Source organism: Aedes aegypti, chromosome 3 (assembly GCF_002204515.2).
Source record: "Aedes aegypti strain LVP_AGWG chromosome 3, AaegL5.0 Primary Assembly, whole genome shotgun sequence".
Lineage (NCBI taxonomy): Eukaryota > Metazoa > Arthropoda > Insecta > Diptera > Culicidae > Aedes > Aedes aegypti.
The window spans coordinates 186,698,436-186,720,576 of NC_035109.1; the positions used below are offsets into that span (position 1 = coordinate 186,698,436).

General features: G+C 36.1%; 1 protein-coding gene across 4 annotated transcripts in view; it reads left to right on the plus strand.

Moving 5' to 3' along the window:
• LOC5577374 (trichohyalin) overlaps positions 1 to 22,141 on the plus strand; it is a 254,860-nt gene that overhangs the window by 163,331 nt on the left and 69,388 nt on the right. For all 4 annotated transcript variants that reach the window (XM_021855884.1, XM_021855886.1, XM_021855885.1 and 1 more), the window contains one exon: positions 18,074 to 18,300. In XM_021855884.1, coding sequence (XP_021711576.1) covers positions 18,074 to 18,300 — 227 coding nt within the window. The remainder of the gene's footprint in view (positions 1 to 18,073; positions 18,301 to 22,141) is intronic.

The window sequence follows — 22,141 nt, forward strand, 5'->3', positions numbered from 1 at the left end:
GCACCGACGGCACTGAGTGGGGTTCTGGTAATTTCCTCCAGGTTTCTGGAAATGTTCCCATGTCACACGGACATCAAACAAAAGTTTTGCTTTTTCTAAAGCTTTAATATTATTTAGTTCTTTTTTGTTAAAGTGAACTAAATAGAATTCTTTAGAAAGTCCTTTCCGAACAATGCCAGATTGGGTTCTCTTTTGCATAATGATTACTTGAACTGGGGAAAATCCAAGTAAATCATTTATTCCATTTTTGATATCTTCAGGTGACTCATAGTCACTTGAGAGACCTTTCAAGACAACTTTGAACAAACGTTCAGTTTTGTCGTCATAAGTAAAAAATTTGTGCTTCTTCTCTTCAAGATGTTTGAGAAGAAGTTCGCGATCTTTAAGAGTTTCCGGCAAAACGCGACAGTCTCCTTTCTTTGCGATTTGGAAGGAAGCCTTGATTCCCCTAATGGAGTTCAAGATCTCCTGCCTAAATCCCCCAAATTCGGAACAACTGACCACGATATGCGGCACTCTTTGCTTCCTCACTTGAATCAAAGAGCCTGGGCTAGAGGCTGCTTCGATTTGGTGTTCGGAAAATTTGTCTAGAGCATCGAACTGATTGCTCATTTCGATACAATTATTCATTTCACCCTTGGAAGAAAGTTCGCATTCCGGAGAAACGTCCTTTCTTCCATTCTTGCCACGTTTAGTGACAGTTTTAAATCCCACTTTTTTGGAAGGAAGTTGTGAATTCAGAGATTCACCCTTCCTTTTATTTGTTGTTGCAACCATGTTTAGTGAATAAGAAGACGTGACCTTCGAGAGGTTTTTTCCCAAGACGGTGTCCAAGAAGGATTACCACCGTTTGCTTTCGCCAACGGGTCCAACGAAAAATCGAAGGCACGGGTCCAAACAAGGATCGTAAAGGGATCAATAGTAGAAAAATAGTACTGAAAAGTACTGTTTTAGTAGCACTGAAAAGTACTGTTTTGAATTTTAGCACTGAAAAGTACTGTTTTTGTAGCACTGAAAAGTACTGTTTTATTGCTTTAGGTAGTTTTTAAGAAAACTTCCAAGAGCAGAGAGAATTCGTGTACGCACAGCACGAAGGTACGATGCGCACTGACGAACTCAGTAATGATTTATTTCAATGAAAGGGGAAGTTGTATGGTGCTTCTCTTCTATTTTTCACGTCGATACCAAAATCATTGGCAATCAAGAGTATCATAATGCGGTGGGACGAAATTAAACCAAATACAACAATATGTTTGGATCTATTTATAGAAATAGTTGAGTTTTGTATAGACTCTAGCTATTTCCGATTCGAAGGCCAACATTACCAAAAAATCTTTGGTACGGCTATGGGTAATTCCCTCTCACCAGCAATAGCTGATTGGGTGATGGAAACGTTATTAGATACACTGGTTCGAAAGCTCAATATTCCTCTGCCATTCCTTCGTAAGTTTGTCGACGGTTTGATAATGCAGCCCACAGACGCTCAGATGGTTTGACCAACATTGACTCCGCCCCCAAGTTAGTCAAACCGATTTATGTTGCTGCAACCGTTTGACCGACTGTCAAACGTGACTGAATATGTGATTGTTGTTTTGTTCGATTTCTGTGGCTGAGGTGGTGAATATTTTTATGGCAATAATCGTTGTGAGAAAGAGCAGAACTTTCAGAATTTAAATACTGGACGAAATGGATATTGAAGAGGAATTACAATTACAATTCGCACGAAGAATTCCGGCAGAACTCTAAAATTATGAGGGATCTCTATCGGGGATTGTTCTGAGCAGTCATCGATATGAGAATGACTACGGTAATTTCTTCAAAGTTTGTATCCGGAGTCTTTAGCGGTTTCCTCTAGTTATTCTACTTTGAAGTCTTTCCAGAACCATTGATTATACTAGGAATTCCACCAGAAAGTCTTCCTGAGATTCTACCAGGACTTTCATCAACAATTCCTCTAGAAATTTATCCACAGATTTACACAGAAATTCCTCCGAGGAAAATTCTTCAGGCTGGCTTTCTTCCAGAGGTTTCTTCAAAGATTCCTCTGCTAATTATTCAGGGTTTCCTCTACTGATTCCTTCAAAGATCAAAAAAATCCTCAAGTGATTTCTTTAGTAATTTTTCAGAGTTTACTTCAAGGCTGACTTCAAGAATTCTTCCGGAGATTGCTATCACAATTTTTCAAAGATTCCTTTATTTCATCCAAAAGTTATATCATTGTTCAGGAATCACATAACGAATTATTTCAGATACTTCTCAATAAATTTATAACCAGAAATTCCCATAAGGATTTCACCAGAACTTTTTTCAGGGCTTCTCCTAGGACTCCTCCTTAAATTCAACCAAAAAGAATTTCTTCAGCGATTCTTTCTTGTAATTTTCTCTACAGAGTCCTCCAGAGATTTACCCAAAAACTTCCGAGGGATTTATTCATTCAATGCTTCCTTCAAGAATTCCTCCAAAATATCCTCCACAGATGTATTTAGGAATTCCTCCATCGAAACTTCAAGAAATTCTATACAGATTATATAAGGATTTTTTCCTGCGCTTTTAAAAGGAATTCCTCTAGAAATTTATATAGAGATTGATCAAGAAATTATTACAGGAAATCCATCAATAATTCCACCAGGAATTTCTCCTATGGATACTATCCTATAGGAATACCTCCAAAAAATCCTTCAGTGATTAACCCAAACATTCTTCCAGAGATTCCTACGCGATTTTCGCTAGAAATTCTTCAAAAACTCCTACAGAAATACATGTAGAGATTCATTTCAGGAACCCTTACAGTGATTCCACTCAAAATTTCTCCAAGGATTCATTAAGGAATTCCTCTTGAGATTCCACCAGGAAGCTTTCGGGAATTCAGCAAGAAATACTGCAAAATAATTCAAAATAAATTTCACCAGGAATTCCGCTTGCAATTTTTTGAGAGGTTCCCCCAGGTTACTTTCAGGGGATTCTTCTAGGGAATCTTCAATAAATTATTTTATGAACTCTTCCAGTGTTTTCTTAAAAGATTTTTCTTTGTATCCCTTAAGGGAACCTACGAGGCATTCTACCTCGAATTTATGAAGGAATTACTTCAAGAATCTACCGGATATTTATCCGAGGATTCCTAAAGGAATTTATCCATCAATTCCTTCCAGTATATCTTAGAGGATTGCCTTAGAGAATCCTGTAGAAACTCCTTCAGGGATTGCTTTAAAAGTTCTCACGATATATTAAGGAATTTCCCCAGTGAATTTCTCCAGTGTTTTCTTTGGTGATTTCTCCAATGATTTCAATATACATAATTCCATGATTTTTTCCAGAAATTTTCCAAAAAATCCTTCAAGGAATTCAACTTGAAGTTCAACCCTTCGTGGAATTGCTGGTCGATTCTCTCGCGGTTTTCCAAAAAAAAAATAGTCATTTGAACTTGTGGTTTTTTTTATTGATACCTTGGATGAATTTCTGATAATCATGAATAATTCGAAAAAGGAAAATCCTAGTCAAATCATTGAAGTATTTTCTGGTAGAACTTCTGGCGAAGCTGTATTAGATTTTTCTGGTAAAGAATTTCTAGCGAAACTCTATTGATACTCTTAACCCTGGAAGAGCTCATGGTGAAATTTCTTAAAAAACACCATTCCGGAAGAAATAGTTAGATAAAATACTGGTGAAATCTCAGAATGAATCGAAGGATTTTTTCCAGAATGTTTTGGAAGAACATTCAGAATATTTTCTTGAATTTTCGGTGAAATCAACGGAAAAATATTGGTGAAGCTTCTAGAAGAATTTTTAGTGGAATCCCTATGAGAATTTCAGCTCATTCCTTGAAGATTTTGCTGATGGAAATGATGGAGAATTATCTGGGCGAATTTCAAATCCAATCCATGGATGAACCTCTGGTGGAATCCAAAATTCCTGGAGGGTTTTTAAATGGAATGCCTAGAGGAAATCCTAGCGAAACGAATTTTCAGAGGAATCGCTGAAGGAATTCCTTTTTTGAATCCTAGGAGGAACTTCTCACAGAGTCACTTGAGGATATACTGATGGATTCCCTTATTACTTGTGAAATCTTTATAAGAAATTTTTGGTAAAATTGCTGAATTAATTTCTGAAAACCCCCAAGAATTTCTGAAGATATTTTGTGAGAAATTCCTTGAGAAATTTCCGATGGAATCTGTAGAGTTATTTCGGTGATAAAATCCTGAGACATTTCCGAAAAAATCTTAGGAGGAATTCCTGATAACCTTTGAGTATCCTTGGAGATATTTATTCCTTGAAGAATTTTCGGAGGCATCCCATCCGAGTGATTAGAGTCCGCGGCTACAAAGCAACGCCATGCTGAAGGTGTCTGGGTTCGATTCCCGGTCGGTTCAGGATCTTTTCGTAAAGGAAATTTCCTTGACTTCTCTGGGCATAGAGTATAATCGTACCTGCCACACGATATACGAATGCGAAAATGGCAACTTTGGCAAAGAAAGCTCTTAGTTAATAACAGTGGAAGTGCTCATAAGAACAGTAAGCTGAGCAGCCGGCTCTGTCCCAGTGGGGACGTTAATGCCAAGAAGAAGAATTATTACAGGAACTCCAGATGAAATCATAGGAGGAATTCCTGATGAAATCCCTTGAAGAATTCCCTACGGAATCACTATAGGAACTCCTGATGAAATCCATGAAGGAATTCCTGATATACTTCCTGCTGGAACTCCTGATAGAATGCCTAGAGAAATTCCTTATGATATCCCTAGAAGATCCTGATGTTAGTCGTAGGTGACCTCCTGATATAAACTCTGGAGGAACTCCTAATAGAATCTCGGAAGAAATGCTAGCTGGAATCTCTTAAGGAACTCTTGATGGAATTCCTGGATGAACTCGTGATGAAATCCTCAGAAGAACTCCAATGGTAGCCCTAAAGGAATTCCTAACAGAATCCCTATTGGAATTCCTGATAGAATCCCTAGAGGAACTCTTGATGGAATCCTTAGAGGAATCAGTGGTGAATCGTAACCTCATTTTCTACCTGTTCTATGATGCTAAAAATTACTATTTCGACAAATTTAGAATATAAATCAAAAAGTTATCAAAGAGTAAATTATTGAAATCGTCCTTTCTAACAAATCTCTGCTCATTGCATGCAAATTTGTTGCTGAAATTCTAGAATTTATATTCGTGGGACAGGTAGATTTGAGGTTAGGGAATCGTTACTGGGAGGAATATAAAGATATTGTAAGAGGAACTCCTGATAGAATCAGGAGTCCCGATGAAATCTCTAGATGAACTCCAAATGTAATTTCTGGAGGAATTCACGATAAGTTTCCTGAATTAACTCCTGATAGAATCTATAGAGGAACTCCTGATATAATCTCTTGAGGAATGATAGAATCTCGGGTGAAATCTCAGAAGAAACCCTGGAGGAATTTCTTGGAGGAAATCCAAAATATATTATTGGAGGAGCTCCTGATGGAGGAATTTCTGATGAAATTCGTAGATTAACTAGTGATGGAATCCCTAGAGGAACCCCCGATAGAATCTCTGGAAGATTTCTGGAAGTTTCTGATGAAACTCCTGTAAGAATCTAGAAGAATTCTTTATGATATCCCTAGGAGGAGTCCTGATGGAACAAGGAATTCCTGATATAATCTCTGGAGGAAATCCTGATTGAATGTATGGAGGCAATTCTGGTGGAATCTCTGAAAGAACTCTGGAGGAACTCCTGATGTAATCCCCAGAAGAACTCTGATGGAAGCCCTAAAGGTATTCCTGATAGTATCCCTATAGGAACTCCTGATGGATAGGAACTCCTGATGGAATCCTTAGAAGAACTCCTATCTATAGATATTCTTGAAAAAACTCCTAATCATTGGAGGGACTTCCGATGGAATCCCTTTAGGAACTCCTGATAAAATCCCTGGTAGAAAACCTGATAAGTTTCCAGATAGAACTCCTGATAGAATCCCTAGAGGAACTCTTCATAATATTTCCAGAAGAAACATTGATGGAATTCCTCGAGGAACATTTGATTTAATCTCTTGAAAAATTTCGGGTGAAATCTCAGAAGGAACTCTTGATGGAATCCCTGGAGGAACTCCTAATGAAATCTCCAGAAGAACTCTGATGAAAGCCCTTAAGGTACTCCCGATAGAATCCAGATGCAGATACATAAATACAGATAATATAGATACAGGAGCCCCTGATGAAATCCCTGGGGAACTCCTGAAGGAATCCTTGGAAGAATTTGTTAAGATGTTCTTGAAGGAATTCTGTATGGAATCATTGAAGGAATTCCTGTTGAAATCCCGAGAAGAACTCCTAGAACTAGAGTAACGACGGACAGAGTCCATGGAGGAATTCCAGGTGGAATCTCTGAAATTTTCTTCTGATATAATCTCTGGAGAAACTTCTGATGAACTCCCTAGTTGAGTTCTAGGTGCAATCCCTGAAAGAATTCCTGATCGAATATCTGGAGGAATTCCAGATGGAATCCCTGAAAGAATTCCTGGTGGAATCCCTAGCCGAACAGCTGATGTACCCCCAGATGAATTCTTGATGGTATTCCTAGAGGAACTAGAATCCCTAGAGCTTGTCCTGATAAAAACCCTTTAGGAACTGCTAAATGAAACCTTCGTGAAATTTATGATTGCATTTTTAGAAGTTCTCCTGATGGAATGCCTGCATGAAATTGTGTTTAATTCCCTAGAATAACTCCTGATTCTAGTGGCTTTCCTTAGCCGAGCGGTCAGAATCCGCGGCTACAAAGCAAAACCATGCTAAAGGTTTCTGGGTTAAGTTTCCGGTCGGTCCAGAATCTTTTCGTAATGGAAATTTCCTGGACATACAGTATCATCGTACCTGCCACACGATATATGAATGCGCAAATGACAACTTTGGCAAAGGAAGCTCTCAGTTAAAAATTGTAGAAACACTAGAGTAGAACTCTAAGTTGAGAAGCAGGCTCTGTCCCAAGGAAGACGTAACGCCAAGAAGAAGAAGAACTCATCATTCTCAGAGGAATCACTGATGGAATCTTTGTAGGAACTCCTGATAGAATCCCATGAGGAATTTCAGTTAAACTTTCGGTAGGAATTTATAAAGGAATTCTAACAAAAATTTCTTGCTAAATCACTAGACAAAATCTTGATTGGATTTCTGGAGGAACACCTGATGGAATCATGAAGGAGTTTTGGAAGAATTCCTAAAGATATTACAAGAGAATTACCTGGAGAAATTCCTGGCAAAATTCCTGTAGTACAAATCCAAATACAATCCATGGATGGATTTTTTTGAATCACAGGTAAAACTGCTGATGGATTCTCTAAAGATATTTCTGGAGAAATTGGTTCAAGAATAATCAAAGAATCTTTGATAAATTGTTAAAGAAAACAGTTAGAGATAGTTGGAAACGATATTTTACTATCTATATAGAAACAACTCAAGAGCGCGCATTTGATAGATCACTATGGCACCGACGATGCATAAATTCACGCATTTTGACTTTCCACCCATCTGCATCGGTAGTTCATGGGACGTCGAAGCTTCAATTTGACATGATGACGTCGATGTTCGTACAACATCCCTACAGACGGTACGATCGGTTCGTCAAACATTTGGCTCCGCCCACCGGTGGTTTGAGCAAAATCAAACTCGTTTGATTTTGGCCGACCGATTCGTCAACCGTTAAATCGGTTTCACAAACTGTCAAATTGGTTCGTCAAGCAGCATCACACACGGTCAAACATAGCACCAACATGAGCATCAACCTGGGGGGCGGAGTCAATGTTGGTCAAACCGTCTGAGCGTCTGTGGGGTGCATAACGGCAATCCCACTGAACCAACTACAACATGTTTTAGAAGTGTTCAACGGCTATGATGTTCACATCCAATTCACTTACGAGCTGGAAGTGGATAACAAACTTCCTTTTCTGGATATGCTCCTCATCGGACAAAGCGACCAAAAAATCACTGAACATGTAACTATTTGCAAATAATTTTAAAATCCTTGAAAACAGCAAAAATAAATTATCGAATCCGTCGGATATTGAAGCAAAACTGTTCTTGCTGCTCTCAAAGACTGCAACGGCCGAAAACACCACGTTTCATGTTCGCACCTTAGACATTTTATTTTTACAACACCAAGCACATCGGTAATACTTACAGTGCTTAAAGGCAAAATTTACTCTCAATACTGTGGTCTTAAACTTATTAATCCATCGTAGATTCTCCATCGCTCGATCTGTTCCATACTGCAGGCCGCTCGTTTCGTCAATTCCTCGTACCGCTTATGGAAAAGCACTCCATCGAAAATGAGAAGCGATTCTTCCTTGAAGCCCAGTAAGGTGCTAGCATTGCTGAAATTAATGTAGATCCTCGTAAACAGGAATGCTATGCGGAAGGGCCTTTTGCCTAACTTATGGGGATACCGAACGGATTGGCAGTTGTACGTTTGGAATGCTACATTGTGGACGACTTGCAGCAGTATGTACGCCTCAAACAATTGCAGGATCTTCTTTTCCACGAATACCAGATTCAGCCGATGATAGTCCAAGGTATCGGGAGCTATCCTGATGAAGAGCTGCAGCTTCACGTCTTCCAAGCTTACTTGATAGTAGATCCAACAGAGGAGGTGGCGTTACATGCTATGGTAACTCGACCTGGAACGTCTGAAATGAATGACCAGCCTCGTGACCCATTTTGATGACAATCGTGCGGGTCGAGCAATCCGAGAGCATCTGCTTGTGGTACAGAATGATACCCACCTGGCGAAGAACTATCGAAATCGTCAAATTCGGATACTGTTCGCCGAATTCGCCTTTTCGCATATCTAAGAAGTATGCGGTCACATTAACGGGCCAATTGATCCACAACCGGTACAGGTACGTGTTCTCCAGTTTGAGCAAGAAATCAATCACTGGATCATTTGAGACGTTGGGATTTTGATCTTCGTATTCCGTTTGGTAGAAATCCAAACTGGCCTTGAAGTGTTCCTTCAGATCGTCGTTGACGGCTGCCCTCCCAAAGACCCGACCCAACAATTCATTCAGTGCTGCAGTGCTCCTGGCTCAGCTTCTCCGGTAGTGGTTGCTCGCGAACAAACTTCTGCCTGTGATGGCCGAGTGGGGAGTGAAAGTGTTGAACCTCTTCGTACAGGATTACATCGTTCCCGTTCAAAGCGGCCAACAGATGCATTTACTTGAGGCTCAGGCCCAAGTTTCGAACCAGTTCTACGTGGTTATACTGCATGGTGTGTATGGTTTCGAAATTGACGACTTGGATGACCAGTACTGCCAGAAGCCCTTGTAGATCATGAAGTCGGTGTCGTTCCATCGCTACGGATGCCATCACCTCGCCGTACTTTGTTGCTATTTTCCGGGTAGGATATAAAGTATTGTTCGGTATGGAATGTTGCAAGCGATTGACGATCCAACCCAGATCCGAACCACGATCCACGTTGATGATTTCGAGCATTTTGTGGTACTTCTCGTCCTGTCGCTTGGCCCAGATATCGTACTTGGTGTCCTGGACCGGTCCATCGTAGAAGAACTCCAACCTGGCGCCTAGGTTCACGAGCTTGGCGAAGAAGTTTTCCAGCAAGTTGGCCACCTGATTGAATCGTCCGCCATACAACAATCCACGCAGATCAGCAAGATTCATCAAACGGTACAAGGAGATCAGGTCTATAACGATAACCGGTGAGGCTGCATCTAGTCCTCGTATCCGGATCTGGGCCTCGATGTTAACTCTGTTAAAACCGTTGTGTACTTCAGTGCAAACATAAGTTTCCAAATGGCGAACACCCATGTTGTTGTTGATTGGATTCTGAACGATTTATTTCATTAAAATTGAGGATTCAAAAAAGTGGTACTTACTCAAAATTGCGCTGAATCTGAGAATCAGATGCACAATTGTCTTGTTTTTTCTTTGCTTTTGTCACTACGACTGGCTAAAGCCAGGGTCCTCCCATCTCACCAAACCGTGGCCAAATCGTGACAATAATAAATGAATCCACTTCAAAACCAAAGTTTCATTTACTATTTGAAGTATAGAAAAAACTTTAAGAGTAATAAGACAGTTAAATAATTTATAAGAACATCCTATTTTCAAAGAATAGAGAATTCCTTTTTGCCCCAAACATTATCAAGTAGTACCTTGCAGGGACTTTTTTCAAATCCTTTTTTATGCAGGAGAGCAATATAACCAGAAAACTATTTTTCTACTATAGGGTGTCCCAGAAAGTATGGGCACGACTTTAATAAAGAAAATCCTAGTACTTTTCCTAACAATCAATTTTTTTTAAATTTTTATATTATAAAATTTTTTGTATTTTGTTTTCTGTGATAAATTTGTTTGGTTTGATAATATTTACATAGTAAATTTTGATTTAAAAACAATCAATTTTTGTCTGGTCAGCAAAGATCCTACATTTTGTTTTTGTTGAAAAATAACTAGTAAAATATGTTTTAGCAAAATCTTTCACCGTGGTGATTTCAAATACATTGTATCAAGGATGTTTTACATACATTTTTGTTTGAAATTTTGTTTGGCTTTGTTAAAACACTTACAAAAATGGAATAATTCGAAAAATCTCGTATTTTTCTCTCCACACGAGACAACATCGCGAAGTTATAACTCTTCAGGAATTTTTAATAGTAATAAAAATAATACATTTCAGATTCACGTAAGATTAATCCCTATTCTCTTGATTAGGCAATTTCTGATTTATTCATGTTTTTACGTATATATAAAGATTTACTTTTTCCCTTTTCCAAATCGACAACAGCTGGAATCGGATTTTTAGTTCCAATACAAATTTTACATGCTTAAGTTTAAAATTTCAATTTGAATAAATGGTAGTCCGATCAATTATCATATCTTCGCTGATAATTTTTTTTTCAGATTTTTATTATACACACTTTTTGACATTGAACAAATTTAGCAAAACAAAGTCGCTGAAAAATAATGCGATTTGTGCAAGACTGATAAGAGATACTTCAAAGAAATGTTACGTAATCGACACATTAGTAATAAAATTATTCATTAAAAAATCGCTATCTACTCTTGTTATCCAACAAGTAATCAAATGTGTGAAAATCAGATTTTTATCTTCACTAGTCTTGAAATGTCAGTATGGTGAAGTCGTATCCATACTTTCTGGGACACCCTATAGACGTAGAAAAGCAATATAGTTCTCCTATACTCATGGTTGTTTGGTTTTATCAAGATCATTTAAGCAACTTGAGTATTTGATTTACAATGCGGAATATATTGCCGTTGTTGATAAAATATTCCGGTTAACGGAAGTCGCAAAGTTCTACCACAGCTGTCAAAGTAATACCGCAAGCGTGAAAATCTTTCATGAATTCTACTAATCCAATCAAAGCGTGCTTGTAGCGAAAAAAAAACTCTGGAAGACATTAAAAAAAAACAACAACCATTCAGTTGATACCCATGGTGCCGTTGAAGCCTATCGATGACACACCAGTGCAAATAAGATATGTGACGTGACAGCTGCGGTAACTTTTCGTCCAGCTGTAAATATGAGAGTTTTATTTAAAATTGCAATTTTATGTTGAGTGTATTTGATCACCATTTATCTTCATTTTTATTTGGGGAGAATAGAATGTTATGATCAACATTTAATTATTGACTACGTCCAAGTAATTGAAAATGACAATTTTGTGCTACAAGCCAAATTTTAAATTGCTTGTTTCGTATATATGTTAACTGTCGCTCCTTAGAGACAATTATCATATTTTGTTAAAGTTTTCATATAATTTATAAAAACCTTGTAATTTAGGAACGCGATTGCTTTCAAATTCTTAACAAATTGTGTTTTAATTATGTTATTGATTAAAATTTATAACCAATAATATAAAATTTGTTACTTGTAACCGATTTTGATATAATTATATTCAAATTTGTCGTAATCCACTGATCGGGAAACTATAGCACATTTTTAGCATTTCAATTCAAGAATAATAGGAAGATGAAAAGAAAAACTAGAAAACTAAGGAAATTAACACTAAGAAAAAACTTTAAAAAAACTTCAATTCAAAAACTAATAATTCAGGCAACATTTGCTGAACTTTTAAGCCCTCTCAGGGTCTATCCGGGAGAATCACTACTCGGGCGGACTCACTTCCCATCCCACACTTGTATCACGACTTTAATTTACATAACTAAGATATAGTAGAAAAGGAAATGCTCGTTAAATAATGATACTCTAACACTAAAATTTAAATTCATTACACTGGTTAGGTTTATTTTACATGGGGAATTCAAAGGATTAAGGAAAGGGTATAAGAAGCTTAACTTCATCTGAAGGTGACATTCAGTCGGGATGGCGTATCGACTTTTCGGCTTTCGACCTTTTGCCTTGTAGCGAACTTCTGGCACGTCAATCCTGTCGATATTAGGGTTCGGGCCCAAGATGGTATCGAGCGGACGCTGATTAGAAGTACCCACACTCTGGTACCACTAGAAGGGCGTCTCTTGCGCAGGGCTGCGTCGATCCCCATATGATGGAAACCATATGATATGGAAACCATATGATGGAAACCAATGGCGTAACCTGTAGTGGTGGTATCACATTTTGGCACTTTTTGCTTAAAGCCGCGTCATAATTTATATGGCATAGACGCAATAATATCTCGGATGTGATCCAACGGACATTCTGCGTTATTGATAGAATTGATGCCCATTTCAAATAATTAATCTATTCGAAGTGGACATTAATACTATTGGTGACGATCAGTTTGCCTTTTGCTAACCAGAATGATCCGTAGCCACTCTTACTATTAGCTAGCTAGATACATCGTTATCATATATGACGTAGGGAATATTACTCTGAAGAAAATGACTAGTAGATTCACTAAGTAGAAGTGGTGACAATCTTTTTTTATTATGGTTTGTACATTACCATAACAAGAAATACCTCTTTTGTAACAATGCACAGTGGGACGGATTGGGGTTTTAGGAGGAAAGATGGAACTCACGCCTTCAATTGTGATTTTACGTAAAAATGATGTTTTACAAAGTTGTTCCTATTTTAAAAACAATTTTTTTTTGGTCGGAGCGAAAATTAGGGTGGTCCTTTGTAAAAAAAGATAATCATAAAAACTTTTTTATTTAATGAAATATTGGTACAGTTTGTTCTACAAAGCTGAAGATCAGAAAATTTTAAACTGATTTGACCAAAAAAGTTTTTTTCTAGCTCAAAAATTGACCGATTTAGAGCATTTTTCACTTTTGATATAGGGTGGCCCTTCATAAATAGGTTTTTGTGTTTTATTTTTATTATTTCAAGTTTTGTCAGAAAGTTGTCTTCCCATCACTTTTAGAGCTGATTGAAATGCAAACATACAAGATATTTGAAACGAATAGATACAAGAATCTTTTCGTCATGAATATTTAATTTACTTTCATAGACATAATGTATCATCGATACTAATACATACGATATACGAAAGCAAAATGACAAATATGACAAAGAAAGCTCTCAGTTAATAACTGTGGAAGTGCTCTTAAAAACAGTAACCTGAGAATCATAATCTGTTCCAGTTGGAACGTAATGCCAAAAAAAAGAACATTAAAACATTTTTTCTGATGAAGAGTTATAGACTTTTTTATAACAAAAAATAACTATTTATGGGTTTATAGAGCAGGGGAAATAAAAAAAAATCGTTGATATAATTATAGCGTTTTTTAGCTTAAAATATGAATAAAAATTGTATTATCCGTCGGCTGACTGGATCATAAGTACATAACTGTTCAAAACAGTTTTTGATCATCTTCCAATACAGCTCTACGTATCAAATAATGCATATGATTATATTCCTTAATCTGGACTGTAAAGTCAGCATCGTAATCATAAATCATACTCTAATAATCAACCGTTTCAGGTACGCTTTATCTCCTACGATGCACAAATTACTTGTAAACGGATTTCCGGTAATTAGAAATTCGTTACTCCCAATCAGAATGTTTCCCGATGAGGCTGGTGAATCCCATAATAAAAGTGTTCGAAAGTTTAAGGGGATGACAAATTCAACCGTGAGCTAAATTAGATGTTAGAAGACTATTTTCCTTATTTTTATTGCTGACCTCGTTTGAATATATTCACAAGTACTTTTATATAAATATAAAATGAAATATTTTGTTATTCATATTTAAAGCCGAAAGGAAATTATTATCATGCAAAAAAACTTTCTGTTTGCCTCAAATACATCTACAAGTGAAACAATGTTTGTTTTTCATGAAAAATGTTTATAACTCTTCATAGAAAAAAATGTGCAGGCCCCAAAATATGCGTTTCAATCAGCTCTACAGGTGATGGAAAGGCAAATTTGCTGAAATACTTTAAATAAAAAAAATAAAACACAAAAACCTGTTTTTAAAGGACCACCCTAGATCAATAGCGAAAAATGCTCTAAAACGGTCAATTTTTGAACTAGAAAAAAAAATTTTTGGTCAAATCAGCTTAAAATTTTCTGATCTTCAACTTTGTAGAACAAACTGTACCAATATTCCTTAAAATAAAAAAGTTTTTATGGTTATCTTTTTTTACAAAGGGCCACCCTAATTTTCGCTACGACCAAAAAAAAAAGTTTTTTTAATAGAAACAACTTTGTAGAACATCATTTTTACGTAAAATCACAATTGAAGGCGTGAGTTCTATCTTTCCTCCTAAAACCCCAATCCGTCCCACTGTGCAATGGTGTAAACCAGCTTCATTTTCGCAAAATTTACAAGTAGAAAGTAGGCGTTGTGAAGCATTGCATTTGCCATCGAAAAGTGAATCTTGTAGGAGACTGTAACAGAAGCCTAAGGTAACTTTACTCTTAAATATTCACTATAAAAATGACTATGGAAAGTAAGATGCTGAGATTGATCATTAGAAAACACATGCTAGTTTCGAGAAATTGTTGAACAGACAAGGAAAGTGACCTTTTTCTTTTTTTTTTGTTAAGACTTGATGACAATTGACATTTAACACTCTAAACTTACGTAAAAGACAAGAGTAATCAGAATAGCACTGAAATGACAAATTATTCAAAACCATTTCGGCTAGACAGTATTAGTAATGACACTACTACACTACAATTTCAAACAAGTTCTGATGGAGCTGCTGATTTTTACAATGCTTCCTTTTCTCAGAAGCAAGGGAATATGGGTATTTTTCAAAAACTACCACGTCACAATACTAATAAAAAACAGTGTTCATGTGGGCACCATAGCCTAGTCCGTCTGAGTATTGGTCCTGGTAGAGGGGAAACTTGGCAAAAGCCAGACCGAGGGTTCAGCCTTGACAAGTTAAGCTGTCATGCAGCTCCAACTGAATTTTTTTATTTATTTATTTTTTTCGTCAACCGACGTAAACTAGTACATTTTACATATACATATTTTTGTTTTATTTCTTAATACTAAAATTATGAAATTTATAAAAAATATTGAAAAAGAAAGTGTAGTGTAAGTAATGTAAATTTCAATTTGTTTTATTTTATGTGTTTCTTATGATTTCTAATGGATTTGAAGTTGTTTTTAGATTTTGCCGAGACATGGTAAAGTCAATAGTTTCGCAATGTTGATTGTAAATGGCCATCATTTGATTTAGAGGCCCGTTTTTGGCATAATTTGTTCGATGATGATTTGTCAAGAATAAGTTACGATTTCGTAGTTGCCTAGAAGGAGCGTAGAAATTTAATTTTGATAAGATTTCTGTAGAATCAATACGTTGTGAAACGATATCATTTACAAATGAAACTCTTACGATTTCACGCCGCTCTTTCAAAGTTTGTATGTCAATAAGCATGCAGCGTGCTTTGTAGGGTGGAATGGGAAATGATGTCCAACCTAATTTACGAAGAGCATATAGTAGAAATTGTTTTTATACAGGTTCTAATCTTTCTTCGTTTGTCATTGAGAAAGGAGACCATACAATGCTACAGTATTCCATGATTGATCTTACATATGCAATATATAGAGTTTTAATTATGTATGTATGAGATTGCCAAATTTCTCGGAGAGTTTCCTGCGATATTTTTTTAACAGCCTATATTTGGTTCTTCAGAAACCAGGGGGGGTATACGCAACGAGATGCGCCTACCGTTCATGTTTTGTGGGTGTATTCGTTTGGCTCACAACGCTGCTAGGCAACCCGCTGTTTGAGTGTTGAAATGCATCAGCATTTGCTGCCTGGCATGGCCCGCGTTCGACCTGTGCTGTTTGGGTCGGCCCGCGTGAGAGATGATGCTGTTTGGGACGGCCCGCCCGAGAGATGATAGTTAGGCGAGCTTTGTTTGTAGTTGACAGCCGTACACCCACCCTGTCAGAAACACATTTGCAAGTTTCTTAAAATACCGTGCACCCCCGCTAATTTGAACGGTACCTCATGCAAACCATCGGGGTTCATTTTTTGTTTGAACATCTAGTCACCCTAGAACCGTGCTTCTTGTTACCCCTTTGGCTGTTTTGTTTTGATTCTGCATTCCGTTTCAAAGCGTTCCATTTCACTTTACTCCGTTCCATGAGCTAAATGACGTTTGAACCATTTTTAATCTGAACGATGTGCAAATTAGCGGGGTACAGATTGAAAAGTGTTCAGATTAAAAGTGGTCAAACCAACGGGGGTACCCGGTATTTATAGAAGACTTGTCAATATGTTTATAACACTGTGGAACACGTTTTTGTCTCAAGCACCAAAATACCGCTATTTACTTGATTAAGGATTGCTGAAAACATTTCTGTTTTCAGAAATATCATAGCACGTCTAGATTTTGAGATATTGGATGTTGAAAATACTAAATTTGACTATTTTAGGCAACTTGCATGCAAGTTTGCTAGCTTGTAAGGTAATTTATTGATATAATTGATGCCCATTTCAAATAATTTATCTATTTTCAGTATTGTATAACAATACTTATCAACAAAGTTCATAATATTTTTAAATCTCAAAAGTCGATTTATTCGAAATTTAACCGAGCGATTTCAATCAAATTATATCTTAATTGAAAGTTAAAGGCCTATTTTGCATGCTTGATGGATTAGATTACGAAAATTTCGGATAATTCATGCTTTAAATTTCATATAAACATCAATAAAACCAGTGTTTTAAACAACTTTGACGACCTGTGGCTAAAAATCCTGACGTGCTGGAATATTTCTAAGAACGGCATTAGATTCAGCTACCCCAAATTTGCTAGAGACACATAATTTGATCAATTTGATCCTTGAGACACGCAAATATATCATTTTTGTTGCACTGTGTAATATTTTGAAGAATCATAATCCAGCATGTGCCTAGATTGTATGTGAAATTCTGGGAGAATATTTGAGGAAATTTCTCAAATCTTTCTGTGAATTCTTCAAGATACTTCCACAAACTTTTACTTGACAAACATTTTTTTCTGACTAAAATTTAAAAAAGTTACTCTTAAATATGTTTATTTTGACTAAACAAACTATTATAAAGCTGACTAATATAACTTGGGATAAGAATATTACTGGCGTGATTTTTGGTTGAAATTTTGACAAGATACTTTCTCAAGGGTCCTTATCGCATTCTCCGAAGAATAATAGTAAAACTTTTAATTAGAGTCTTCGTAGATTTCTTAGAAGCATGGTAGCAGAATTCTTGCATTATCTACGAGTTTTGAGTATGGCTGCCAAGAATATCAACCATTTTCAGGGGTCCGTGAGATGTTTGTAGAATTTCAAAGGGGGTCGCAACTGTAAAAAGGTAGGAAACTACTGACATATACTGATAAAAATTAATTTGAAAATATTCGAATTTCAAAGTAAAATAGAACAAAAAGTAGTAAAATAGTGATTAATTTGCTCTCACATTACGATACCCAAAATGCACTCGATTTCGAGGTCAATATTATCATATTAATTCAGAAAGAGCTAGAAAACACTGAATTATGATCGTTTGTGGTCAATGAATCTAACCTGAATATATCTGGACTGAGAGCAAGAAGCGAGATTATCAAATGAAAATTATCATTGTCTAAAAATATATTTAAAAAAAGTTAAGCTTGTGATGTTTGTAACAAAGAATCTATTTTCAACATTCCACACATTTTTCCAGGGTTCGGCCAAACACTTCATCCCGCACGGTGCTATAACAAGTTCTGTACAGACGGAGGACATCGTGGCGTGCATACTGCTGTTATACAATCCGGCCACGAAATGTCCCCTGCACGTGCACGCCTACCGATGTGACTCGGAAATGACCGCTCAGGCCCTCAACGAACAACTGCAGATACTGATCAATCGACCCGAAAACCAGAAGAGATTCGCTGAGCTAGAAACTAGGTAAGTTTGTGTCACACTCAATTTCATGCATTTTCTTTCGTTTAGCTTCGGCGCAAATTAAATCACGGAGATGAAATCAGTTCGTTATATAAACTCTCACTAGTACTAGCAGTTAAGTCATCCATATCTTCGAATTGGTGGTTCCAGTTCCCTCCTTCGGCGACACTCTTAGGTACATGCACTCGGTCGATTATTCCGTTTCTTGCACTAGATTTCTGTTCGCTTGCGGCGTCCATCGTTCGAAACAATGTTGCGAATCCAAAACATGGATCATTGTGCTCACGATAAATTAAACTCATTCAGTTAATCTAAGATCACTGCAACAGTCGAATCTTGATTCCCCATCCCATCCATCTGCTCGGTTTGGATATCGTGCAAATAAAGAGCTTAAATGCCAGAAATGGGTTAAGTCAATAACGTGTTCAAATAATTCCTCGAGTGGATCATGGTAAGCTCATCCAAAAGTATCTTCACACGTCGGGTGGTTTCTACGATTTCGGGCGATCACCACGTTTTTGATTTGCACAATTTTGTCTTGGAGGGAGTAAACGTTCAGATTTAAACTTATTCATTGTGTAGAAAAGGCAACCATAAAGCACCGACTGTATGAAGAGCCGCATTTCGCTTCTGATTGGATATGGAAGACCCTCGGGTGGCAGTTTGGGTGCGTGGAAAACAGGCCAAAACATAACGAATTTCCGGGGAAAGAGAACGGGAGAGCACAGTTTGAGATTGAAAGCAACGCAAATCTTCCAATTGATCATTGTTTTAAAAAGTGTGAAATTGTTTCTGGGCTGGATCTGATGGTTTCGAAAATGTAAATATTTAGGTCATCGACCTGCGCAGTGAGTATTCTGGGCGGAAGTTTTCTTGTATGTTCGAAAAGTCGTGGTAACAAAAGTCAATGTTTTTTCACAATCACAATAAGAAGTATCATTTACAACACGGAATACTTTTTAGTGAATTTCAATGATTGACGACTTGAGGTTTTTCAGTGAGGTGAATCGTTATGATATAATGTCAAATCTGATACCTTTAGAATTCTTTTTGAATGGGTTACAATCATTATTAGATGTATTTTTGGTGGGGCAATGAAAATTTTCAGAAATATTTGTTTTGCTCATGTATTTTGCATGGTGTTCATTTTACCACCAACCGCTGTTCATTTTACCCACACAGTGCAGGTAAAATGAACATTTGCATTGCTTTTTGATAGCGATGAAAATATGTGAAAATTTGGCTATTTTAGTCTGAATCCCTGTAGCTGCTATAGATTACATCCCTGTTTTTGATGTTGTGCGGTTGAACTATACAAATTCCTCGTTTTTCTATCAGAAATAAGATGATTTCCTTAAGGTGTTCATTTTACCACACCTTCCCCTACCGATATTCAAAGTTCATAAAGGACTGCATAGAACTTAAATCTTAGGATTAAAAGAAAAATAATTTTGTTAATTGGAGCTCTCGTTCGCTGCTTGTTACAACTTGCGATACATTGCCGATCATGGACAGATGGTATTTTTTTGTTCGATTGCTTTGATTGAAGCACGGTCAAATCGTATAAAAATGAATTCTGCAAACAACAAACAAACAGAGTGATTCCAAGCAACAGCACCAAAATTTGGTAAATTTTTTAATTCATTTTTTTTCTATTGAGCTGAAACTTTGCACAGTTTTCCAGTTCCATCTAAATCGTCATTTTCCGAAATCAAATCTTCAAGTTGAGTCACGACTAACTTTTCAAAAGGGTGTATGTGAAAATGGTTCAAAAATATTCAAAAAGCTGCACAGCAAAAACGGTTCGTTCGATTGTTAGACAACTAAAGAAACAAAGTTAGACAACTAAATAAAGATTCCAAAAAAAATACACACAGTAAAATTTTTTTTTTTTTTGCATTAAAAAACATAATTTTTGACACAAAAACTCAAATATCTCAAAACACCCTATCGGAATACCAACGTAATTTTTTGAGGGAAAACAATGGACCGTTTATTAGCTATCTACCATAAAAATTTGGTGATGGTAAACCAATAAACAAAAAAGTTATGACATTTCAAACATGTCACAATTTTCACATTTAGTAGAAACAATTTTTTTTTTTCGGTGTAAATTATTACGGGAACCGCAGTTTGTTGCTGATTTTATTGTTAAGGGCCTTGCGTGAATTAAACAAGTCGTTTTCAGGTATTCATTAGTATTATGTATATTATATGTATAAATATTATGTATATGTATAAATATTATATGTATATGTATATATGTATAAATTAAAATGAATTAACAGATTACACGAAAATAACATTTTTTTTTACCAGGATATTTTTTTTAGAGTATGATCGATGAGTTTCTAAATGTTATATATAAACTTTAAAAGTTTGGATTTGGGTATGCGTTATGAGATCATGAAAACATTTTATTAATACTTATTTATTTATTTATTGTTATTCAATTTTTTTACAATATCGAACACTTTTGCATCATTATCAGTACAGTTCGAGTATAGTTTTGCTTTAATTTTATTTTCTGACAATGCACAGTGGTTCAGGAATCAGTTTTACGCGGAAAGATGCATTTTGAGCTTTAAAATGAAACATTAGACAAAAATGGTCTTCTACAAAGTTGTTTGTATTAGTTAAGCCATTTGTTTGGTGTTATTGAAAATTAGGGTGGACCACATTTTCATAGAAATTGTGTGACTAACTTTCTTATTTGTAGAAATTATATTATACATGCTTCAGCAAAGCTGTAGACCATTCAATTTGAAGCAACTTTGCCAAAAAAAGTTTTTTGTATCTCTTAAATTGACCGATTTAGAGTTTTTTTCCTGCAGTGACATAGGGTGGTCCGAACAAAACTGGTTTTCTGGCTCTAGAGTTTTCAATTCAAATTTCTCATCAAAGACTACTTTGATGAAACACTTTTAGAGCTTTAAAAAATGCGTAATTTTGTGAGTGAAGAAACTCGCTATCTCCTTTCGTTTAGGAGTTATTGTTGTTTTTCTCTCAAAAACATGCCTACTTTGATTGTGAATATCTCTGAACATAAAAAATATCTTTTGACGGCATTCAAAAGACAAAATAAAATTGTATATTATATCAAAAAATTACAGATGTGTTATTTTTGTAACTCTAATAAAATGCTTTGAAAAACAAAGGTTTTTAAGCAGAAAAACTTTAATAACTTTTGAACTAAAATAGATATCATCAATATTTTTGCATGAAAATTTGCGTTTTGTTAAGTTCTTAAAGTCGTTCATAGACCGCTTTGACGAAAAATCTGAAATAAGAAAGATAGGGCTCTAAAACTATTTTGAAGATTTTCATGGTATGTATTTCTTTATTATTTTACATTTTGAGCATGAAAATGAAATTTTAGACAAAAATGATCTTCTACAAAATTGTTTCTAAAAATGTAAGCTTTCATACTGTGTCATTTGAAACTAGGGTGGTCCACAATATCACACATATCATTTAATCAACTTTTTTATTTGCAAAAATACTGGCATATGCTCTTAGGCAAAGCGGTAGAACTTGAAATTTTGATCAACTTTGCCAAAAAAAGTTTTTCTGTAGCTCAAAATTTGACCAATCTAGAGCATTTTTCCTAATCATCGCAGGGTGGTCCAACAAAAATAAGTTTTTTAACTCTAGTTTTTTTAATATTATTTTCTCGTCAAAGTCGCCTGTGAACGACTTTTAGAACTTAACAAAACGCAAATTTTCATGCAAAAAGATTGTTAATATCTATTTTAGTTCAAAAGTTATTAAAGTTTTTGTGATAAAAAATGTTTGACTTTCAAGACGTTTTATTAGAGCTTGAGCTTGAGCTTGAGCTTGATTG